We start from the raw sequence: 25991 nt of genomic DNA on the forward strand, positions 1-25991 counted from the left end.
GTGTTGCACATCGGGAAGATTTGGGACTTTCTGATTCATGGAAAGAAGTAAAATTGATGAAAGAAGTAGAAACTGTAATGAGAACTGTGTCCACAGTGTTCTGTCGGTCTTCTACTAAACGATGCAAATTTCAAGAAATAGCAGATCCATCTGAATGTGAATCAATTGCTTTCAGACCTCTGAATGAAGTGCGCTGGTTATCTAGACACTTTGCACTTAAAGCAATTATTCGAAATTATGATCCCCTGTTAAAATATTTTGATGAAGACAAAGATAATGATCCTATTGCAAAGTACTGCTATAAGAAGCTGAACAGTGAACAATTTCATATTACACTTGAAGTTTTGAATGATGTCTTATCAGAACTGGCTTCCTTAACCATGGTATTTCAAAAACGTGGTTTGACACAATTGGAAGCTTATCATCTTGCACAGGGTAAATTGAACAAACTTTGAATGCGATACTTAGGCGACAAGGTTAAGTGGAGTGATAAAGTCAACAGTCTTCTTGACAACAGGATGAGGTCTGGAGAAAAAGTTTCAGTGGATATTAATTCCATATTAACCTTCATCAACATCCTATGTTTGCATCTGGGTGAAAGATTTCCTGAAAATGAAGTTGAGGAATGGTCTACTTTTGACTGTACAGCAATATCACAATGCGACTTTGACTTCGGAAATGGACATATCAGATATCTTGATTTAAAAAATAAACAATTTCTTCCGGAGGAAAGTGTTATTATTCAGCAATACAATAACTTTAAATTCCTTGTTGCAGAAAAAATCAAAAGCAATCTGATAAACAGCTTTCCAGATATGACGAAATTTGCATTTCAGAATGATCAAATTGCAGATTTAGCAAAATTGATGGACATTGGTGCCACATTCTTAGCATCTAGTTCAGATTGTGAGCGTGGTTTTAGTCTAATGAACAATTTGAAGACTAAACAAAGGAATCGTTTACATTTAGAGCATTTGGAAATGCTAATGCGTGTTAAGAGTCACCTTCAAGATGGAGGCTCAACAGATCTTGACAGAATTTATTCGGACTAGATAAATATGAAAGATCGCAGGGAAAAACTTTGAAAACTAAATTGCTGTTATTTTCTAAATTTTAAGTATAAAGTACAATGATACCTTATTTATAGGTAGCGCTCAATGAAACATTTCAATGAAACATAATTTATGTTTATTGAAATGAGACTTTATGTTACATCGCTGGACCCAGGAGCAGGCAGGGAGGCTTGCCGGCATGGGAGCGCACTCCGCCCCTTCCCCCACCCGATGAGACTACACTAGCCAGTTGGAAGGCTCAGGAAGTCTCTCAGCACCCGTGTTTCTGTTAGTTTCTGTTTACTTCTTGTTTCTCGCTTGAAACTCACTTTGGCCACATTGCTGGACCCAGGAGCAGGCAGGGAAGCTTGCTGGTGTGGAAGCACTCTACCCCTCCCCCCTCCCGGCAGGACTGCACAGGGCCGACATCGCTGGACCCAGGAGCAGGCAGGGAGGCTTGCCGGTGTGGGAGCGAACTCCGCCTCTCCCCCCACCCGACGAGACTACACTAGCCAGTTGGAAGGCTCAGGAAGTCTCTCAGCACCCGTGTTTCTGTTAGTTTCTGTTTACTTCTTGTTTCTTGTTTGAAACTCACTTTGGCCACATCGCTGGACCCAGGAGCAGGCAGGGAAGCTTGCCGGCGTGGAAGCACATTGCCCCTCCCCCCTCCCGGCGGGACTGCACAGGGCCGACATCGCTGGACCCAGGAGCAGGCAGGGAGGCTTGCCGGCATGGGAGCTCACTCTTCCCCTCCCCCCTCCCGACGGGACTGCACAGGGCCGACATCGCTGGACCCAGCAGCAGGCAGGGAGGCTTGCCGGTGTGGGAGTGCACTCCGCCCCTCCCCCCACCCGACGAGACTACACTGAGCCAGTTGGAAGGCTCAGGAAGTCTCTCAGCACCCGTGTTTCTGTTAGTTTCTGTTTACTTCTTGTTTCTCGTTTGAAACTCACTTTGGCCACATCGCTGGACCCAGGAGCAGGCAGGGAAGCTTGCCGGCATGGGAGCGCACTCCGCCCCTCCCCCACCCAACGAGACTACACTGAGCCACTTGGAAGGCTCAGGAAGTCTCTCAGCACCCGTGTTTCTGTTAGTTTCTGCTTACTTCTTGTTTCTCGTTTGAAAGTCACTGTGGCCACATCGCTGGACCCAGGAGCAAGCAGGTAGGCTTTCCGGCGTGGGAGCGCACTCTGCCCCTCCCCCCCCACCTGACAGGACTACACTGAGCCAGTTGGAAGGCTCAGGGAGTCTCCCAGCACCCGTTTTTAGTTTGTCTCTTTTTCTTTTAGCTTTATTTGAATCTCACTTTGCCCGACATCGCTGTACCCAGGAGCAGGCAGGGAGGCTTGCCGGCGTAGGAGCGCACTCCGCCCATCATCCTCACCCTACGGGACTATGCTGAACCAATAAAAGATTCAGCGCCTAACAGCACGCTGTCTAAGACGCTTATAGCACCTTTGTGAAGCGACCAAGAAGCGATCCACCCGCACAACACTACCAAACGTAAAACCAACCGAAAAACAGCAGCCAAACCACCAAAGACCCTTCTACCACCTTTCACCAACCACCAACCACCAAACAAAAAAAAATCCCCAAAATGAAGCTAACCTCATGAGCCCAGCACTTCATACTGTTAATCCTTCTTTTAACCAGCGGGAAGACAGCAGCAAATAACCTCCTCCCTACACCCGCTACAGATATAAATAAATCTCTCTTCCAAAATAGGAGAACATCAAGTGACAGAAACTCAAACCTACAATCTAACACTCTACACTCCATTACCAGAACATGGGGAAGAAGCCCAACACACACTAAGACTAAACCACACCGGCACACCAAATCACTTATATATCCAAACACAACCCACAACTATCACACAGAGATATCCACACTCAAATACGTCTACTTAAATATCAGAGCGCTAGGTCCAAAAACAGAGCTTATAAAAACCTGGATAACACAAGAAAACTTGGACTGTCTTTTCCTCACAGAAACCTGGCTAACCTCCAACTCAGACCCCAGAATAACTGAAGTCTGCCTACAAGGATACAAAATTGCAGTGGTCTGCAGAGAAAAAAAAAGAGGCGGAGGCCTAGCAATCTTAATCAAACAAGATCTAACCCTTAATATAATTGAGAAAACATCTAACCCGTACATGGACCTTTTAGCTTGCCAACTCTCAAGCACCACACTAAAAGACACACTAAACTGCATGCTCTGCTACATAGCGCCGGGAAACTGGTCTTTAGCAAGAACCGAAGTGAAAGACTTCATATACCAAAACTCACTAAAAGCAACCTACAACCTACTCCTAGGAGACCTAAATCTACACCTAGATGATCAATCATCCAAAAAAGTAGACACCTTTCTCTCATTTCTCAAAGCCATATCCTTCCAAATGCTAAATCCACAAACAACTTGTGAAAAAGGCCACCAACTTGATATTGCAGCCTTCATGACCCACCAACCATCCTTAACAGAAATTCATACATCTAACGGAACATGGTCCAGATCCATCTGGTCAGACCACTACACCTACACTTTCAACATCAACTGGACCAAAAACAACAAAAAAACTATAACAAAACTCAATAAAGTAACATACACCTCATGCAAACACATCGAACCCTCCATATTCTGGTCTAAAATAGATGAAACTATTCTAGAAAACAACCCCGAGAACTTCATCTTACATTGGGAAAGACTTTGCTCCAACACCCTTGATGATTTAGCCCCACTGCAAACCAAATCCAGACCCAGCAGGAGATCAGATAAATGGTTCGACTCCGAACTGCTACAACAGAAAAGACAATGTAGACGACTAGAGAGAAAATTGAGAAAATCGAACTCGGGTCATACAGAATCCGCCTGAAAAAAATCAACAAACAATACAAATCACAATTAAAGGACAAGAGAAAAGCACACTACACCAACCTAATAGGCACTGAAACCCAAGACACCAAAAAATTATTCCAAATTCTAAAAACCCTAACTGACACCAAATCCTACCTGACCACTAACAATACTACCCCCCCCCCCAGCCACTCTATTAGCAGAACACTTCCAAAATAAAATTACCAATGCAAGAGCTACCCTCAATGACACCTCTACCCATCCTAACGAATTCACAATTCTCCCCATAGATAGAGATTCTACTGCAGCAGATAGAATATGGTCTCAATTCCCCAACATACAATGGCCCGAATTCAACAAATACTACAAAAAATACAGCCATGCATCCTGTGACCTCAACAACTGTTCACCATATCTCCTAAAAACATCCAGCACAAAATTCCGCGCTCGTCTTCTAAACTGGATTCAAATCTCGCTAATAAACGGCCACTACCCTACCAACCTCAGCGAAATCATCATCACCCCGATCCTCAAAGACCCCAAAGGACCAAAAGACCAAACAGCCAACTACAGACCCATTGCCTCTATTCCACTCTACGTCAAAATAATAGAAGGACTAGTTGCCAAATTCCTCTCCAATTACCTAGAAAATCATAACATACTCCATCCCACACAATCCGGCTTCAGAAACAATTTCAGCACAGAAACACTACTAGGATCTCTCTTGGACACAGCCAGACAACATCTCAGCACAGGAAAAAAAATGATGCTCATACAACTAGACCTTACCGCTGCATTCGACTTGGTGGACCATAACATTCTACTACAAATCTTGGATACAATAGGTATCACAGATAAAGTATACACATGGTTTGAAGGATTCCTTAAATCAAGAACCTATAGAGTAAAATCAGACAAACAAAAATCTGAACCTTGGTCAAACCCCTGCGGAGTTCCCCAAGGATCCCCTCTATCCCCGACTCTCTTCAATCTCTATACAGCCTCCCTCAGCTCTCACCTGGACAAACAAGGCATAACCTCCTACAGCTATGCCGATGACATTACCATTCTCATACCCTTCGATCAACTTGAACTCTCCATGACGAACACAATATACCAAACACTAAAATCAATAACAACCTGGATGAAAGATCACAAACTGAAATTGAACCCAGATAAAATGAAATTCATCCTCCTAGAAAACAACAAAATACCAACCATAACCAACATTGAATTCAACGCAATCAACTACCCCATACAAACCATCCTAAAACTGCTAGGAATAACTATCGACAGATGCTGCACTATGCAACCGCAAATCAATAAAACAATAGAAAGTCATTCTTAGTCATGAGAAACTTAAGACAAGTTCGGAAATTCTTCGAGAAAACTCAATTCCAGCTCATAGTTCAGTCCTTAATACTAGGCCTACTTGACTACTGTAATATCCTCTACCTCCCATGCCCTACAACCATAACAAAACAACTACAAACTATCCAAAACACAGCACTAAGACTCATCTACTCATTAAAGAAACATGATCACATTACAGAAGCATATCTCCAATCGCACTGGCTTTCGATCCCAGCAAGAATACAATTTAAATTCTACTGCCTACTATTTAAAATTTTATACGGAGACAGTCCAAACTACCTGAATAACCGCCTCATCCATAACACCGCAACCAGACATAGGAAAACTCACACCCCATTCTCATACCCCCCAAATTAAGGAGGTCAAACGGAAAAAACTATATGATGGCCTCCTGGCCACTCAAGCAGCCAAACTAGACAACCAAATCGCCAATCTACTGACGGCATCCCTCGACTACAAGACTTTTAGAAAAGAAATAAAGACCATACTCTTCAAGAAAACTCTGAAAAAAGAAATAATACTGCAAGTCTCAAACTCCACCTCTCACTAAAGCCAACTACCCCAAACAAATAACCTTACCCATTTCTCACTCTTTTTGAAAATGACAAATTTTTTTTTTTTTTTTGTAAGTTCTTGTTGTAATACATCTTGGATAATTCTTTTGTAATCCGCCTTGAACTGCAAGGTAATGGCGGAATAGAAATCCCTAATGTAATGTAATGTAATGTAATAAAGTGTAACTAACATAAAGTGTAACTAAAATTACATTGTGTTTTCGTTAATTCAGACTAAACTCAAAGACCTGCCCATAAATGCCCATAACTGAACTCCGGGCCCTCTGGCAATCATTTTTATAGCGCAGACAAATTTAGTTTTTCTTTAAAATGCGCACAGATGAAATTTTTTGCGCACACAGCTTATGAAAATTAGAGGGAACATTGCTTGTGATTCTGTGATCCCCGAGCTAACCTTTGCATTGGTTCCCTCTCCTGTGATCCAGTGTCCCCTCCACACACACACACACCACTGGTAATAAAGGGTGCCAAAATCCCAGTCTGGCATAGCTCTCTCTCTCTCTTTTCCCTTCCTCCATCATTCTGTGTATATTAAACGAGAGGGGGGAAGGAAAAATAGGAGGCTGGGATTTTGGCACCCTCAGCCAGTGTCTCACCTGGCCAATAAGTTAAGCCAGACCTGGATTTTAAGTCCCCTGACCTGATCAAGAACTCACTGTAATAAATGGACTTGAACTACTCCATCTCCTATTTCGCCTCTGTGCTGTCCACCTCTGTCTCACGTGTGCTCTACGTTTTGCCATAAAGGTGCTGATGGCTGGAGGGGGCAAAGTGCAGATGGCCAGGAGATCCCAGTGTACTGGACAGGAAGTGAGATTTTCCTCGAAAGCAGCATTATGGAAGAGACGCCTATAGTTTTCATAGCTCCAGGTAAGCCTTTGTTCTTTCATTTGCATCCAGGCCTTTTGAGACATGGGTTTAGAAATGGTCCCAGACTCTCAGGCCCTGTCCCTGTGCTTTCTGCCCTCCTCTTCCCCTTTTACTGCCTAAATTGTGGCTTTTCTTATCCAGACAAGTTCCTGGGACAGCAGCAGTTCAGCTATGGGCAGCTTCTCTCTTTGAGGCTGAGAGCTCCGGGAAATGGCACTCTCCCACCTGCCATCCGGCTGATCCTGGAAGGAGCTGGCAGGAAGCTTTCTTCACTCCGCAGTGGTTCCCAGATCTGTCCTGACAATAGCCAGCAGGATTGTATGCTACTGTTCAGGTAGGGCAGGGTCTCCTTTGTACTACAGTCTAGAGAATGACACGGTGACAAAATTCATCACCATTCCTGTCCCCGCGGATAACCGCGGGAAACCATCTTCATGTCATTCTTTAAGGAGAGAGGGAAGAATCAGAGTATGAATGCATGACTTAACGTAGAGAAATGCATGACTTAACGTAGAGAAATGCAAAGTCATGCATGTAGGGAAAAAGAACCCGATGTTCAGCTACAAAATGGGGGGAACACTGCTAGGGGTGAGTAACCTTGAAAGGGACCTGGGGGTGATGGTCGACACATCACTGAAACCATCGGCGCAGTGTGCAACAGCCTCAAAGAAAGCAAACAGAATGCTGGGCATCATCAAAAAGGGTATCACAACCAGGACGAAGGAAGTCATCATGCCGCTGTATCGCGCAATGGTGCGCCCGGAGTACTGTGTTCAATACTGGTCGCCGTACCTCAAGAAGGACATGGCGGTACTCGAGGGAGTGCAGAGGAGGGCGACTAAACTGATAAAAGGTATGGAAAATTTCTCATACGCTGACAGGTTAAAAACGCTGGGGCTGTTCTCCCTGGAGAAGAGGAGACTTAGAGGGGACATGATAGAAACCTTCAAAATCCTAAAGGGCATAGAGAAAGTGAATAAGGACAGATTCTTCAAACTGTGGGGAGCCACAAGCACTAGGGGTCACTCGGATAAATTGAAAGGGGACAGGTTTAGAACAAATGCTAGGAAGTTCTTTTTTATCCAGAGGGTGGTGGACACATGGAACAAGCTTACGGAGGAGGTGATAAGCCAGAACTCTGTACAGGAGTTCAAGGAAGGTTTGGATAGGTTCCTGGAGGATAAGGGGATAGAAGGGTACAGATAGAACTTGAGGTAGGTTATAGAAGTGGTCAGAAACCACTTCACAGGTCGCAGACCTGATGGGCCACCGCGGGAGCGGACCGCTGGGCGGGATGGACCTCTGGTCTGACCCAGTGGAGGCAACTTCTTATGTTCTTATGAATGGCCACAACCAATGACCCGTAAACTATGCTTTGAAAAATGCTGGTATAGAAGGATTGAAGTTGAGATAGACACTACAGAATGACAGTCTCTGGTATCCAGAGCAGATATTGTGATGTCATAATGCCTCATTCCACCAGTGCCTAAGAGCCAATCACATCAGTGATGTCACAATGGCTTCATTATCCTTGGCTCTCACATAAGAATCAGAGTATGAATGGCCACAACCACTGACCCACAGGCTTTGCTTTGAAGAATGCTGGTGTAGAAGGACTGAGGTTGAAATAGACACTAGAAAATGACATGGGATTATTTCCCGCGGTTATCTGCGGGGATGGGAACGGTGATGAATTTTGTCACCGTGTCATTCTCTACTACAGTCCTCTGGGATGCCGAGGGTCAAAAGTCTATTTCCCTTTATGTAGAGGTAAATGACACTCAGACTGGTAGAAGGGGCAATCAGCCCTGCCCTATGGTGGGAACCCATCTTCTCTCCAGCATTAGGACCCTCTTCCTCACTCATTAATAATCTGAAGGCATCCTTCAGATGGCACATACTATGGAGAGAAAGGGAAGGGGAATAGGATTTTATATACTGTACTCGGTGGCTTAGCTAGGGTAAGAGATGCCGGGGGGGGGGAGAAGTGCCCTTCCCCCGCCCTCTTCTCCACCCCACCCGCTCCTTTCCAACCCCTTCCCCCGTTCCTCTTTAATGTTCCCGATGCGAGCTGAAACCCCTCCCCCCCAACTGCTTCTCACTCAAGCGTCGGCTCTTCCTCCGATGTCATGTCCCAGGCATGGGTCCAGGAAGTGATGTCGGAGAAAGAGCCGACACTGGCATGAGCAGCAGGTGGGGGCTGCTGCTCGCACCGGGAGTGTTAAAGAGGTAAGGGAAAGGGTAGGCGTGTGCAATAGTAGGGGGGGGGGGCAGAGAGGAGGATTTGTGCCGGCGCCCCCACCCAAGAAGGCGCCTGGGGCGGACCGCCTCCCCTGTTCCCCCCTTACTACGCCACTCACTGTACTGTCTTTCTGTGGTTACCATCAAAGCAATTTACGTATATATATTTATTTTGTAACCGAGGCAATGGAGAATGAAATGACTTGTCCAGAGTCACAAACAGCTGCAGCGGGAATCAAACCCAGTTCCCCCTGATTCTCAAGGGACTGCATTTCTCTGATCTCATGCCCATTCTTTTCTTTTTTTTATCTTTGATTAATGTTGGCTCTGTACAGGCTCTCTGAGGTGCCGTATGACTTTAAACCCACGCTCTCTTCCTTTGATTTTCATCGATTGCTTACTAATCTGACTGGCCTCTGGGTAACCGCAGGCAGCCACCTAGAGGGTAAGTGACTCAGACATCTGTGCAGTGCGTGCCTCTGGCCTGTATGTAAGTAGCTGGGTGGATTTTTGTGTGTCTACAGCAGTGTATCACAAACTGTGTGCTGTGGTACACTAGTGTGCTGCCAGACGCAGGGGAGGAGCAGAGGCGCCCGTGCCGGCAACATGCCTCCCATGGCGAGAGGCACATCCTGTAGGCAGTCAGCCAGCGCCTCTCCTCCTCCCTGGCATGTCTCCTCTCTGCACCTTTCTTTTTCCAGCACCCCCTCCCCCCTCCTCTACGCATGGGCAAATGTCGACGTGATGTCATTATGTCGATGTCCGTGCACTTCCAGATGCCCTAAAGCCGCAGCCCCCAATTTACCGTGCCGCTGGCTCGCAAAGTTTGCGAGACACTGGTCTGCAACATTGGTTATCTCATATGTTATTAATCCATGTCTATGATATGCCATTAATTTTTATTATGTTGTTCTTAAGCTCTGTTTGTATGCAAACTCATTTTAGTATTTTTAGCTATAAATTTTAAGACTTGTTTGTATGTTTATTTTAGTATGTTTTAAGATTATGTAGGTATATTCTGTTAACCGTATAGCTGTAAACAGTATAGAAATTCTTAAAATAAATAAATCAGTAAATAAATATGTAAGTGGTTTTTATCAATTCTGTTTTCTGACCCGCAGGCACAGTATTTCTGAGGGAAGTCCGCCTTGTTTCTGCCCGTCCTGGGCTGTTCCCTCCAGCTGAATGGGTGGAACAGTGCGTGTGTCCGCTGGGTTACACAGGACAGCTCTGTGAATCGTGTGCTCTGGGGTACAGGAGAGAAACTCCACTGAGTGGACCCTACACAGGCTGTGTGCCTTGCTCATGTAACCAACATGGCAACTGTGATCCCAACACAGGTCAGAGCATTTGCCTTTCCATACACCTCGTAGTATGGCTCCAAATTCTCAGGCTATCCTTCCCTTGCAGGAAAACTAGGGACCTCCCTTCCCTTCAGAATCACTGAGCTCTGGAACAATCTTACCTCCCCACTTCATAATCTGAGCTCCCTCCAACTTTTTCGTAAACATCTGAAAACTTGGCTATTCTCAAAAATGTAATACTTCCTCCCTCTCTGGTATACTAAGCCCCTCTAAACATTCTTTATACTAAGGCCTATAACCCATCATTGGAGTTCCAGCTCCTGTAAACCGTGCCGAGCTCTACGATTGTGGAGAGGATGCGGTATACAAACCTAAGGTTTAGTTTAGTTTAGTTAGTTCTTATCCCTAAATTTCCATTGCATACATGATACCACTCAGGGCAGTAGAATGAGATCAGGTATAGATTAGCAGAGTGATACCAGTATGCAACATTGTAACTTTCTTTCTTTTCTTGCCCTGTGCTCTAAGGGGAGGGGAAAAAATCATTTTTTTGCCTTTGGAAAATACTGTAGATGTTTTAACCCTTTTCTTTAACTGTTTACACAAATTGCATGAACAGCTGCAGTGAATGTCCCATGGCCACCTTGAGCCATCCAATCCTTTAGGGCTCTGGGATCAATCTAAGTCAGTGTTCTTCGTTGCAAGGCCTGGGGCCAGTGGTGGCCCCCATTGATGTTAGTTTGGGCCCCTGACCCTCCCTCTCTCCCAATGTCCCATGGCCACCTTGAGCCATCCAATCCTTTAGGGCTCTAGGATCAATCTAAATCAGTGTTCCTCGTTGCAAGGCCTGGGGCCAGTGGTGGCCCCCATTGATTTTAGTTCGGGCTCCCCTTCCAAGTGTCTTGCCATTAGCATTTTAGTCATTAGAACACCATTCAGCTCTCTGTAAGTTTGAGCCACATGTTGCCTAAACTCCTTCACTGTTCCCATAAGACTGAGAAAGCAGTGAGGGATATTGGAGACCGAGCAACTCAAACTTATGGAGAGTCATGTGTAGGGTTACCAGATGTCTGGGGAAATCCAGACATGACCGCTTTATAGAGGGCTGTCGGGGTGCCTGGAGGGATTTCCAAAACCCAGCAGTATGCCTGGGTTTTGGAAAGCCCCACACTCGGGGCTGTGTCTAGAGGGTCTCGGCACATGCCCGGACATCAACATGATGATATCATGTGCATACAGTTGACAACACAATGCCAGTCAGCATCCAGTGCGGCTTGTGGTCTGCTACTGATGACACCAAACAGGAAACCAGATGGAGACAATTCAGATGAATTCATCCTAACTGAAGGGTAAACAGTTGCTTTGGAGTGAAAAGAAAGGAGCGTGGATGTAAAGAGAAATTATTCACAACTATGCCACAAGCAAGAGCTGATCACAAAATTGAACCCCTCCACTGGACAGCACCAGGACAGGTCAGCAAAGCATACCATGACTCACACTGGCTTCCAATACAAGCAAGAGTACACTTCAAATTCTACTGCCTATTTTTCAAGGCTGTTAACAGAGGAAGCTCAACCTACTGGAATAACCGACTAACTCAATCCTCTCCAACCAGGCACAGGAGAACCCACTCACTATTCACACACCCATTATCCAAACATGTCAAACGAAAAAAAACTATATGACAACCTAATAGTCTCCAAAGCAGCTAAACTGGACAGACAAATCACCATTCTGTTATCATCGACCACAGACTACAAAACCTTCAAGAAAGATATTAAAACCATACTCTTCAAAAAAATACATAAAACCCATCTAGCACGACCAGTCCCTACCCAAACCCCACCTACCCTCTCTATACCTTTAATACACTCTAATTTGCTTCTAACTACCCAACAAAGTCTAAAATGCTTCTAATTACCCAACATTTATCACCTTAAGATCTCGACAACTCTTTGGTAATTCTTATTACCCAACATTTATCACCTTAAGAACTCGACAACTCTTTGGTACTTCTTAAGTAACTATTATGACATCGTTTATGCTATCCCTGTAAACTTTTATGTAATTCTTGATAACTTTGATGTAATCCGCCTTGAACCGCAAGGCATTGGTGGAATAGAAATCACTAAGAACATAACATAAGAACATAAGCAGTGCCTCCGCCGGGTCAGACCATAGGTCCATCCTGCCCAGCAGTCCGCTCCCGCGGCGGCCCAAACAGGTCACGACCTGTCCAAATCACCAGAAGGGGCCCCCATGCCACCTTGGTTTCCTATTGAGTCCTATCTTCCCATCAAAGTCCTAGCCCTCCGGTCTTGCACATGCACGACCTGGTCGGGTTTCTATACTTATTTTCTGGTTAGCTTTCTCAGTATCCCACGATCCCTTTATCCCTCAGGAATCCGTCCAGTCTCTGTTTGAATCCTTGTACCGTACTCTGCCCAATCACGTCCTCCGGTAGCGCATTCCAAGTGTCCACGACCCTTTGGGTGGAAAAAAACTTCCTTGCATTCGTTTTGAACCTATCTCCCTTCAGTTTCTCCGAATGCCCCCTCGTACCTGTTGTCCCCTTCAGCCTGAAGAATCTGTCCCTATCCACCCTCTCTATGCCCCTCATGATCTTGAAGGTCTCTATCATATCACCCCTGAGCCTCCTTTTTTCCAGAGAGAAGAGCCCCAGCCTATCCAATCTCTCGGCATATGGGCAGTGTTCCAGCCCTCTTACCAGTTTCGTTGCTCTCCTTTGGACTCTCTCGAGTACCGCCATGTCCTTCTTGAGGTACGGCGACCAATATTGAACGCAATATTCCAGATGCGGACGCACCATCGCTCGATACAGTGGCAAGATGACTTCCCTCGTCCTGGTTGTTATGCCCCTTTTTATGATGCCCAGCATCCTGTTGGCTTTTTTTGAGGCCGCTGCGCACTGTGCAGATGGCTTCAGTGATGCATCCACCAGCACTCCCAAGTCTCTCTCAAGACTGCTTTCTCCCAACAATGCCCCCCCCCAATTTGTAGTTGAACAACGGGTTTTTTTTCCCTATATGCATGTAATGTAACATCGCGTCATCAGCTGCACATAAGCAGAGGCCCGCCAGGCGCAGCCCCAAACTCAGGGAAGGCGACATGAAGTTTATGTGGGGGCGGGGCTGGAGGAAGAATGGGGTGGGAATATGTGTCCTCTGTTTTAAAGAGGTAATCTGGTAACCCTAGTCATGTGGCACCAGAGGAAAACAGAACAGTGGTTCCAGATCTGGCACAACCAACAGATCTAGGGAGAAAACAGAGGAGGATTAAAAAACTGGAGGGACAGGCAGCTAGAAAGGGGTAGAAGTGGAGGCAGGAAGGTGAAAGCTGACTCCCAGAGATGGGATGGGGATAGAAAATGGGACTAGCTGGGATGGAGTTGGAGTTGCTGGGAAACAAGGTTAGACAGTGTGTAGTAGGAGATGTGAAAGGAAAACTTTATTTTAGTTACACAAATTACTTCAAATGTACCTGAGCAACCTGGCCAACTGCATCGGGAGGGAACCGCTCAGGACAACTTTGTTATTGGAGAATGACTCCCCACTCCCCCCTTCCAGTATCCTGCCTGCTTTGTCCAGCAGGGGAGATTTCCAACTTGGTCCCTTCTAGAAACAAAGTATAGATCACTAATGTAAGCCATGTTGGTTGTAACCTTCTGCTAGTCTCTAAGTGAAATGAGGCTGTGTCAGTGCTTTCTGGGGAGAAGAATGCCTGTGGTTCAGAGCAGGCTAGCACACAGACTGCCAGTCTTTGCCAGACACTGACAAAAAGATTGATCTTTATGGGAAGAGGTCTGTAATATACTGTACGTATATGGAATCTGGAAGTTTTGCCCCCCGTAATTTGCCCCTCGGAATTTTCACCTCCACGCATTTCGCACCCAGGATCTTTCACCCCCACGCATTTCGCCCCTGGATGTTTCGCCCCCAACATTCACTGCTGTACTAAATTGCAATATCAGAATCATTACTGACCTCTCATTTTGCAAATGTTTGTTCATCTAAACTTGGGAGGTGGCTTTAGAAGTACCCTCTCTCCCCAGATGTGTAACTATCTCTAGTCAGAGCTCTGTTGAATCTCTTTGTTTTTGCAGGAGTGTGTCAATGCCTTCATAATACCGAAGGTTCTTCCTGTGAGCGCTGTGTAGATGGGTTTTATGGCAATCCATTCATGGGCAACTTTGATGACTGTAAGCCCTGCCCATGCCCTGGCCAGTCTACTTGTGCTGTGATGTCCCAAAGTGGAGAAGCAGTGTGCACCAACTGCCCCTTGGGACAACAAGGTAAGGTAGTGATCCAGTCAGGTGCTGCTTCAAGGAATCAGAATGCTGTCACGGGTCAGCACAGTCCCGTTTGTGGTCAAAGCAACGAAGTGACTCCCAACACCATTTCAGTTCACATCAGTCTCTTCCCGAGATGCTTTATTTTTAAGAAAATGTTAACATTGTGGTTGTTTCATTGCATTTCTTGTGATGTTCTCTTAGGAAGACTCTGTGAAATCTGTGATGATGGCTTTTTTGGAGACCCCCTGGGGCAACATGGCCCTATCCGCCCTTGCACCCCCTGCCAGTGCAGTGAGAACATTGATGTAAATGCTGTCGGCAACTGTGACTCCTTGACTGGACGATGCCTAAAGTGTGTGTACAACACGACGGGAGAGCAGTGTGAGAGGTGCCAGGAGGGCTTTTATGGGGATGCTCTGATGCCAGATATCACGAGGAAGTGTATGTGTGAGTATGCATTTCTGTCCATGCCAACTGCCCAGCTACTGCCAAGGTCATGTGGTATAGTCTGCTCCTTCTAACTCCTTATACAGAAGACTCTGGGACTCGTACTTCTGTGCTTCCTAGCTAGAAAAAGGATGGTGAATATCCTTCTAAAATGGATTCTTCTAGTGAAGCAGAATACCCTTTTTGTAGATGTAGCCATTTACCAAAGTCCTTGATATGTCACACGCTGCTCATATTGATTATTCTATCTGAATGTGTTTTTCCAAGCTTGTATCTGCAGCCATACTGGAACAGCCGGTAGTCCATTGACCTGTGATTCTATGACTGGCCAGTGTGAATGTCTTCCTCATGTGACTGGACGAGACTGCAGTCAATGCAGACCTGGCTTTTACGATCTACAACGGGGGATTGGGTGTAAAAGGTATTGTGGGACAGCAGTTAAGTGGCAGCCTCAAAGTTTGACAAGAGGCAGGCTTGGGAGCCCCCTGTGGTATGGAGGCTCAGAGCAATTGCCCTGGTTGCACCCCCTCTAGTGCTGTCTTTAGCTGTTATTAGCATTCATCCAGTGCTGGGATGTAAGGGACTGCTTAACAAGTTACTAAACTAAATAAAATTAAGACTGTCTTTTAGTTTACCTGAACAACTTTTTGTTTGCCAAATAGCACTGTGGCCATAAGAAATACGGAGCCTCAGTTGCTGCATTCAGTTCTAAATTGTGACATCATGGAATTAGCTCTGAGAGGTGGGACTGTGGGATTAGTTCTGCGAGGAGGAACTATGGGATTATCTGTGAGAAGAGGCAGCTTCATGGGATTAACTGAGAGGTGGCACAGTGCAATTAGCTCTGCCTTCTCTGAGCTAGAGCAGTATTTCTCAACTCAGTCCTGGAGTACCCCCTTGCCAGTCAAGTTTTCAGGATATCCTCAATGAATATGCATAAACTTGATTTGCATACACTGCCTCCAATATATTAAAATTTCTTTCATGCATATTCATTGAGGATATCCTGAAAACCTGACTGGCAAGGGGGTACTCCAGGACTGAGTTGATAAACGCTGAGCTAGAGGGTGAGAGTAGGAATGAAGTGAGCAGCTGACTGACACTTTATGTTCAAACATTTTTTATTGAAGGAACAAAATAAGAATACAATCATATAATACATAAAGATATTCCTTACAAATAATTTCACATATTTAAAATTCCAATCCATATAATCTATAAAATATTATCATAAAAACTCTCATTCCTCCAAACATTTTATATGACAAACCATAATCCCCCATTATCACTACCCCTCCCTTCTCCCTCCCTCTAATCCACAGGTGTCAAAGTTGGGAATGGGGAATGGGTTGGAGGGAAGGGGGAATGGGTTGGAGGGAAGAATGAATGGATTAGAGCAGGGATGTCAAAGTCGGTCCTCAATCCAGTCTGGTTTTCAGGATTTCCCCAAAGAATATGCATGAGATCTATTTGCATGCACTGCTTTCAATGCATATTCATTGGGGAAATCCTGAGAACCTGACTGGATTGAGGACCGACTTTGACATCCCTGCTCTAATCCATTCATTCTTCCCTCCAACCCATTCCCCCTTCCCTCCAACCCATTCCCCCTTCCCTCCAACCCATTCCCCATTCCCCCTTCCCTCCCAGAATGAAAGGCGTCAAAAACAGCCAGGTTTTGGAATACAATGAAGGCAACCATAGCTTCAATGTAATTCATTAAGAATTAAACTTCTTGCTCTAGGTGAAAGTTTTTGAACATATGGGTCCCAAGTTTTCATAAAAAGATGAGTTTGTCTAGGAGATCGACGAACCTCCCAAACCTCAAATAAAAGTAAACAATGTAATTGATTCCTCCAATGCCAAAACTTGGAGGTTCTCTCTGTAACCAATATTGCATTCTGAATAGCAAACACTTAAGTATATGGGATGGGCAGAGAATGGAGGGCTAGACGTGCAAAGGTGGTCTTGTTCAGAGTTACTGGATGCTGTGGGAATGTATACTTAGCTATATTTTATTATTTAGTTTGTTACTTACAATTATTGGGGAGGTTAAACCCAATGGAAATTACCTCTCCCTAGACACACTCAAGGAGTACATTCAATATTGGGGTACTGAAGCACCCATACCACTCAGAGCTGGTTCCTATGACTTAAAATATCCATTAATTGCCTCAGCCAGACAGACCTGAAGTAGTTCTATGCTTATTTGACTCCCTGCTTGATTCTGCTTGCTGTGTTCTAGCTGTGCGTGTCATTCACTGGGCTCCCAGAATCACCAATGTGATCCAGTCACTGGACAGTGCACCTGTCATATAGGCGTGGAAGGCACATCATGTGATCGCTGCCGCCCTGGCTATTTTGGGTTCTCCATGAAGGGCTGCCGAGGTACTGAGTAGTAGAAATTGTACAGTGTATATGATCCAAGGACAGGGGACAAAGGCAAACAGAATTTACAGTGCCAACAATACAAATCCAATTGACTGATATATTAGACTCTTTGAAACTCAGAAAATCAGTTTGGCCCTGGAAGACATTCCAATTTTCTTATATCTCTGCTACTACACTTTCAGACTAATAAAGTAGTAATATATCCTGAGCTGACCCTAAGACCATTCCTAAGCCATAACCAGTGGAAGGATGCGAGAGAGAATAGCCAGCACTATACTTCCTCTGTGCACCATCTGACTGGAGTTGATAAACTTTTAGTCCCACCAAAACAAGAAGGGTACTCAAAATGAAATCTTCAGACACACTTCATCTTCATAAATCCAAAACACTTAGGACGAGGTGTACTAAAGCTTAGAGTACTTTCAGTTACATGCACTTTTACTGCAACCTCTGGCAATGCATTCCAGAACTTAACTATTCTCTCAGTATGCCTAGATCTAGAGCGTTGGCTCATGTTTTTTTACTGTTTTCCAGTATGAGTATTATTGTCAGGATCTCATGTTATACATTTGTATCATTTTACTCCTTTATTATGTAAAACTTTCAATAAAACTTTTTGAACTCAAAAAAAACTATTCTCTCAGTGAAAAAATATTTCCTCCTATTGGTTTTAAAATGATTTCCCTGTTACTTCATCGAATGTCCCCTAGTCTCTGTAATTTTTGACAACGTGAAAAATCGATCCATTTATACCCGTTCTACTCCACTCAGGGTTTTGTAGACTTCAATCATATTTCCCCTCAGCTGTATCCTTTCCAAGCTGAAGAGCCCTAACCTTTTCAGTCTTTCCTCACTTTAGAGGAGTTTCATCCCCTTTATCAGCTTGGTCGCTGTTCTTTGAACCTTTTCTAGTGCCGCTATATCTTTCTTGAGATAAGGAGACCAGAACTGAACACAATACTCCAGGTGAGGTTGCACCATGGAGCAATACAGAGGCATTATAACATTCTTAGTCTTGTTAACCATCCCTTTTTTAATAACACCTAGATCCTATTCTTGGGCGCTAACCCCCAAGGTGGACCATAGCATCCGGTAACTGTGATTTGGGTTATTCTTCCCAATGTGCATCACTTTGCTTATGTCTACATTAAATTTCATCTGCTACTTGGACGCCCAGTCTTCCAATTTCCTAAGGTCTGCCTGCAATGTTTCACAATCTGCATGCGTTTAAACAACTTTGAATAGTTTAGTATCATCTGCAAATTTAATCACCTCACTCGTCATTCCAATTTCTGGATCGTTTATAAATAAGTTAAATTGCACAGGTCCCAGTATAGATCCCTGCGGCACTCCACTGTTTACTCTCCTCCATTCAGAAAAATGACTATTTAATCCTACCCTCTGTTTTCTATCCGATAACCAATTCCTAATCCACAATTGCACTTTGCCACCTATCCCATGACTCTTTAATTTTCTCAGGAGCCTCTCGTGAGGAACTTTGTCAAAAGATTTCTGAAAATCTAGATACACTACATCAACCGGCTCACCTTCATCCACATGTTTATTCACACCTTCAAAGAAGTCAAGCAAATTGGTGAGGCAAGATCTCCCTCGGCTGAACCCATACTGACTCTGTCCCATTAAATCATGTTTGTCTACGTGTTCCACAATTTTATTTTTTATAATTGCTTCTACCATTTTGCCCGGCACTGAAGTCAGGCTTATCAGTCTGTAATTTTCCAGATCTACTCTGGAACCCTTTTTAAAAATCGTCATAACATGGGCCACCCTCCAAGCTTCAGGTACTACAGATGATTTTAGCAGATCATTAACACCAAGTCAGCAATTTCATATTTGAGTTCTTTTAGTACCCTGGGATGTATACCATTCGGTCCAGGTGATTTATCACTTTTTAACTTGCCAATTTGACTTAGTACTCCTTCCAGATTCACCGAGATTTCTTTCAGTTCCTCCACATTATCACCCTTGAAAGCCATTTCCGGTTCAGATAGATCTCTTACATCTTCTTCCGTAAAGACTGAAGCAAAGAATTAATTCAGCCTCTACACTATGGCCTTATCTTCACTGAGCGCCCCTTTTGCTCCTTGATCATCCAGTAGTCCCATGGATTCCCTCACAGTTTTTCTGCTTCCGATGTACCTAAAAAAATTATTATGAGTTTTGCCTTTTTTGCAAGTTTCTCTTCATATTCTTTCTTAGTTTTCTTTATCAATGCTATGCATCTAACATGCCAGTGCTTGTGTCTCTTCTTATTTTCTTCATTTGGATCCTTTTTCCATTCTTTAAAGGATGTTGGGGTGTTTTTGGCTCAGCCTCTTTCACTTCATTTTTTAACCATGCTGGCACACATTTCCTCTTCTTTCCACCTTTGCTGATACGTGGAATACATCTGGTCTGGGCTTCCACAATGGTATTTTTAAATAACATCCATGCCTGGTTTACAGTAGGTATGGTTGGGGTGGATTCTGGGTGAATTTTGGTTGTGGTTTGATTTAGGTGCCTTTAGTTGCCTAACTTATGTGCACTCATTTAAGCCAAGAAAACCCTAGCATAAATGGAGTGCACCTAATGTTTCAAAGCCTGCCACTACCTAAGACCACGTAGGCGTGATCCTTTAAATTGTGCTCTTCAGTGCCAAAAGTTAAGCACCATTTATAGAATCAGGGCCTTACTGCCTACAAATTAGGTGTTGGTAAGTGGTAAGGCATAATTTTTTTTTAATGACTGTACACTAATGATGACATTGGTACGTGGCCAATAATGCAAACAAAAAAAAGAAAGAAAGAAAATTGGCCATTTTACTGATGCAATAAAAATTTCCTTAGGACTTGGGGAAAACCTGCATATGGGCATACTAACACTACTTTATACTACAGCTTAGTAAAAGGACCCCTAAGTGTTTTGGTAACAATAAAATATAAATCTGGCACATATATATATCAATAAATAGATTCATATTTAATTCAGGGCCATTCCATTGGTCCATCTCAGTGGTCTCCAACCCTTTTCGTGTAAAGGGTCGCAATGTGAATAAGAGAAAACTCTGAGGGTCACCATAAGATTTCAAGCTTACACCTACTTGTTCATACTGGGTATTAAACATTCAAAAATTAGTACTAATATTGTTTCTACAACATTTCAAGGATATTTTTTTAAAGACTCACTTTATTTTGGATTGTCAATAGTAGCAAATTCCACAAATGAGACAACTGAGTAACACATAGATTGTATGCAGTTACTATTTCAAGTGGGCAAGACTGAAATTAACGCATTTACGGGATTTGAAGAGCATTTCGGTTAACTATTTGAGAGCCACAATGGAGAACCTTGGGGACTATATGTGGTCCTGGGGCTATGCTTTGGAGTAGGGTTTCCATATGGCTCCAGAAAAAGGAGGACGGATTGAGACATCCGGGTTTTACTTCCACTGAAAGCAATGGAAGTAAAACCCAGATGTCAGTTGATTGACTCATTAGGTCTTCAGTTAGTCAGCGAAGATGTTTAAGTAGAGCCTTTTCTAAAATGTGGAAATATACTTTCTACACCCACATAGCTTTTCTAGAGCTGTTTCCTTAGTGAACTGTCCTCAGTGCATTTCCTGTCTTCCCATTTTCCAGCCTGCCACTGCTCCCTGTTGGGCTCACTCACTCCTCAGTGCCATGATAATGGTACCTGTCTCTGTCGTGATGGTTTTGTGGGATACAAGTGTGACCAGTGTGAAGTGAACTTTTTCTACAATCCCGCACAAGCAGGATGTGACGAGTGCCCACTCTGTTACACACTAGTGAAGGCTGAGGTAAAAGTGCTCCCTCCCCCCTCCTATGTTTCACCCCTTTTCCCCCTCCCTAACCTATCTCTCCTCACCATAGGCTAAGAGACTGAGGATGCGCTTGGACCAGATTCAGCAGTGGCTGCAGAAACCCGAGTGCCAGGGAACATGGCACAGATCCCAGAAGCGGTCCATACTAGCCGAGGAATCATATGAGGACCAGGACCAGCACCAGCACCCATACCTACTGCAAGGTAATGGGACCTGGCTGACAGAAGTCAAGGGTTAGAATTTCATCTGTCACTGACTATTACACACCTCATAGAAACCCCTCCTGGTACATTTACAAGTTGTATGAGTAAACTGAGAGCCTGCTTTTGTGTCTGGACTCTTGGTATTTACACTGCCAAATGTCAGTCATATGTGTATCACACAGAGCCAGGTATGACCCAGCCTCCTCTGTTAAGGGACATTCTGGGTGGCGATTATGGAGGTAATACAGCAGGAAGAGCCTGGGATGACTTTTTTCACATTTCATTGTCTCTTATGTGCAGAATTTAGGAGCTTAAACTTACATGGTTGGATATGTGCAAATATTAGCCCTTTCTTTGCTGGAGGTTCACAAGTGCCAGGAATGCGCAGGTTGTAGGGGATTTACCATTTCTTTACCGACTGTGTTTAGACTCCAGGGATGCCTTCCTGGAGCAGATTGTAGACCTAGAGGACTCCATTTCCAGTCTCTGGAGTCGGCTAAGGAATGTCAACAGAAACCTGAGCTGCTCTGAAGATGGAGCCCAGAAAGTCTGCCGCCTCCTGCAGGAACAAGAGGTTGTTCTAGGGTCCTTGCAAAGAGAGCTGCAGCAGACAGCAGATACATTACGCACCCTGGTATGTAGTACAGACTCATACACTATGCACATTGGTTTATGAAACAGGCAATCTGCAGAAAGGTTTGCTAGATTCTGGGGGTCAAAGAGCTATTTAGATCCTCTCTGATCTCAGTCCTGTAGCCTGAGTTCATTCAGCACCTCTCCTCTTATACATTGAAGGGCCACAGTGATCCCTTCTGCCTGTCCCTTTCTTCTTCCTGTCTCTTTGGAACAGGGATGTCTTGCTAATGAATACTGATTTTGTCTCTGCTTTTAAAGGCGATTCCTCATGTATTTCCAAACCAACTCACAAACTGGACCTATCTAGCATTAGAGTCTCAACAGCTGGCTGAAAGGTAAGAATACCCATAGCCCATCCTGTCTCACAGGAGCATCCTGAGTGGGAATAGTTCCTTGCCCCCTATACCCCCAACTCACCCACTGTGCAAGACACAATAAACAATGACTATTTGCACCCCCATCTCCTTTGCACCTTGTGCAGCAACACCCCTCACACGGTTCTCAAGATAGCTCTGCTCTCTCACTACTCTCTCTAACTATATTTCTGACTCTTCCCAATTAGTCCTGACTGCATGTGAATGCTGATGTGCCAGTCTTTGGCTAATGGCAAGAAGCCTCGGTCTAACTTCTATCCCTGTCTCATTGTGTTTTCTTCAGTCACAGGCAGACAGCTTTGGAGATAGAGTCTGCAGCCAAAATGGCTATTCTGGCAGCTCAAAGAAGCCATGCTGTCCTTCAGAATATCTCAGAGTATCACTCAAGCAAAGGAGTCCAAGCTGAACTGGAGGACTGGTAAACTTTTTGCACTAATGGGAAAAGCCAGGCAAGCCTAGCAAGATGCCCAGGGCCACCCAGTGGTAGGAGTTGCCTGTTGTCTAGCTGAGGTGCCTATCCGGTATCTCTACCCCCACCCCTTCATCTCCTCACAGTAGGACTGGCATCTTTCTCTAGCACCCCTGACCCCACTCCATTCCTCCAGACACTTATCAGGTGGCTAGTATAGGAAATGATGAAAACAGTCTCCTTCTGGGGTTTTCCTCTGCCATATCTTGCTTTCTCTGATATAACTTCCTATTGGCAGGACATGGCAGAGAAAATGCACTGGTGGGACCTGCCAGAAGCAGCGAAAGAGAGGAAGAGATGCTGGCCCTGGAGTGGGGTTGTAGGAGGAGGGTAAGAGAGAGGGGAGAGCTGAACATGGGGAGTGAAAGGGACACAAAGAAGAAATGATGGGAATGGAGGGAACATAGAGACAGGGATACAAAGCGGTGATGCTGGACACAGGGGGAGGAATAGGGACACAGGGAGAAGATTGGAGAATGGAAGCAGGGACACAGAAAGGAGATGGTAGACAGGATAGATATAAGATGCAGAGGGAATAAGGATGGTAGTTATAGAGAGAGAAGAAATATTCAAAGAACAGGAGGCTCTAGAAAGATAGCTAAGAAAAAACATAGAAAAGCAGAAAAGAGACATGGGGATCAAAGTGATACTCAAACAACAAAGGTAAATAAAAGTGTTTTTTTCTGAATTTATTAATTGTAATATGTCAGCTTTTGGAAATGTGCATCTCCGATATCCTGCTTATCAGTTTCTATTTCTGTTATTTTGAGCGATTTTCAATATATGAGGCCTGGAGTGTTTTTGCTTTTTGCAGGGTTTGTTTACCAGAGATCTGAAGGGATTCCTCCTCTCCCCAGACCCCACTATCTTGGGAGAGATAGTGTTATAGGGGACCCATCTTAAATTTTCCTCCCAGGGTCTATCTAGTCCTAGCTACACCATTAAGAATAGCCTTATCTTTAGCAGCATGGGATGCCGTAGCAATGAGGGAAGGATCTTGGATGCTGAGCTGTAAGGACCATGAGCACAATAACTTGAAAAACATCAGCTTGTTCCCCTCTAATTTTAGCTTTTAGAAGTAAAATGGATTTAATTTTCATCAGTGTGGGTGGAGGAAGCAATTACATTCATTTTGACTGCAGAACTGTCCTTAATTTCTGCTTTATATGTATTTATTTATTTATTGGGGAAACATTTCAGAATAGTGGTTGGAGGACTTGACCTGGACAGATGAGTGGCAAAACAGGGCAGTATTTCATCATTGTTTCAACAGCAGATTCTGAAGTTAATATTAGATAGGGGGAATAATCGATTTTAATCTTTATTTATTTATTACTTTTAAATTTTTTCCAAGAAACTTCTTGTACAGAATATTGAAAATATGTTAATCCCATAATAATGGATCCATGAATTCAAGTGAGTGCTAACTTAAAACACATTATTAACATGACTGGCAAAACATCTGACTGCGGTAGTAGGAGTCTTCTAACTACTTTGCAATGTTGCTGCTGTTCCATTTACCCGTTCCAGGCGTTTCGTAGAGAGGAACCCTGTTAATTGAGAAGGGTCAGAGAATACATATGTATTGGATCTATATTTAACAATAAATTTACAGGGATATCGTAATAAAAAAAACAACACCTCCCATCATTGTTACCCCTGGTTTAAGGAGCAAGAATTGTCGTCTACGTTTTTGGGTATCTTTAGTCACGTCCCGGAACATCTGTATCTTTAATCCCAAGAATTCTTTATGTCTATTTTTGAAGAACATCTTTAGTAGCCAATCTCTATCAGGCAATAACGCCACTGTTAGTAATAACGTAGCAGGTTTTACTATATCCTTCAATGATGTTTCCAGGATTACAGTAACATCCATTTGTAAATCCTGTTTTAAAAGAGGAGGAAGATCTTCTTGTTCTTTCGCTGGTAAATAAAATATTTGTACAAAAGGAGGAAGCATATCTTCTGAAATATTGAAATTTTCCATAAGATATTTTTTCAACATTTCTTATGCAGAAATCATTGAGGTTTTAGGAAAATTTAATAATCTAAGATTACTGGAGTGAGAATTATTTTCCAAATTTTCAATTTTCCTTCTCAAGTTAGTATTATCCCTAATAAGGGTAGTCTGAATTTGCTTCAATATTTTCCATCTTATTTTTCATTATAACAGTCTCTTGTTTAAAGTTTTTAAGTTCTTCTTTTTGTTCCAATACTCTTTTTTCTAATTCCTTTATTTGTGGAGACAATGATTGCCCCAAACTAATGACTAAATCCCATAAGGAATCCAAGGTAACATTGTTGGGTTTGGGAAAGGAAAAAGTACCTGGGTGTATTGCCTGAATTGTCTCAATCTCCTGATTGATCACTACTCCGCTGTATCCTTCTAACTGCTCCAAAGCTGTTCCTGCCGCAGACTTGATGACTCCTAGTGGCTGGCTCATCGAAGCCTCCTGAGAGAACAGGTCTACCTCTTCAGATAGAGTGTCTTCTCTTGGTGAGCTAGTTCCCTGCGGTTGTAGAGGCGGGGTCCTTACGTCGGGGCTCAGAGTCGCGTCTAGCCCAGGGAAGTTCACCACGGCTTCAACCACTGCCGTCCAGCGGGTGATTCCCCGGCGTTACTCTCTCCTGCTGCAAGCGCCTCAATAAATCGTCTATTGTAACCAAAGGAGAGATTTCCGAGCGCCGCAAGGCTCCACCAGCACTTTTGCCTCTCTTTTTCAGCATTACGGCAAAGTAAAGTAGGACTTTAGGAGGACTTTACTGAGAGCGTCTCCCCGCAGTCAGATCATCGTGGCCATCTTGGATCCGCTCGAATGATCGATTTTAATACTGCTTCTGCCTCTCAAACATGGCTCAGTCACCCTGGGCACCTCCAGAGGCAGAGAATGATGGATGTGAGAAAAAGTGTAGGACAAGCAAACTCTGAAGTATCTTTCATCTTTTTTCCTACAAACTTCCCATCCCTCTTGTCTTTTTGCTTCACTGTGAGATTGGTATGTCAGACATTTTGAGAGTAAATTTGTAAAGCTTTTCTCCACATATAAAG

The 25991-nt window shown here is 44.0% G+C and overlaps 1 protein-coding gene across 9 annotated transcripts in view; it reads left to right on the forward strand.

Annotated features, from left to right (window-relative positions):
- The window catches only part of LAMC3 (laminin subunit gamma 3), a 77356-nt gene that overhangs the window by 30151 nt on the left and 21214 nt on the right, over positions 1 to 25991 (forward strand). For all 9 annotated transcript variants that reach the window (XM_033961637.1, XM_033961640.1, XM_033961634.1 and 6 more), the window contains 13 exons: positions 6602 to 6724; positions 6866 to 7058; positions 9301 to 9410; positions 10087 to 10305; positions 14393 to 14581; positions 14783 to 15028; positions 15296 to 15449; positions 17274 to 17416; positions 21058 to 21236; positions 21310 to 21463; positions 21892 to 22097; positions 22358 to 22434; positions 22757 to 22891. In XM_033961637.1, the coding sequence (XP_033817528.1) occupies positions 6602 to 6724; positions 6866 to 7058; positions 9301 to 9410; positions 10087 to 10305; positions 14393 to 14581; positions 14783 to 15028; positions 15296 to 15449; positions 17274 to 17416; positions 21058 to 21236; positions 21310 to 21463; positions 21892 to 22097; positions 22358 to 22434; positions 22757 to 22891 (2128 nt within the window). The remainder of the gene's footprint in view (positions 1 to 6601; positions 6725 to 6865; positions 7059 to 9300; positions 9411 to 10086; positions 10306 to 14392; positions 14582 to 14782; positions 15029 to 15295; positions 15450 to 17273; positions 17417 to 21057; positions 21237 to 21309; positions 21464 to 21891; positions 22098 to 22357; positions 22435 to 22756; positions 22892 to 25991) is intronic.

This window comes from Geotrypetes seraphini, chromosome 10, assembly GCF_902459505.1.
Source record: "Geotrypetes seraphini chromosome 10, aGeoSer1.1, whole genome shotgun sequence".
Lineage (NCBI taxonomy): Eukaryota > Metazoa > Chordata > Amphibia > Gymnophiona > Dermophiidae > Geotrypetes > Geotrypetes seraphini.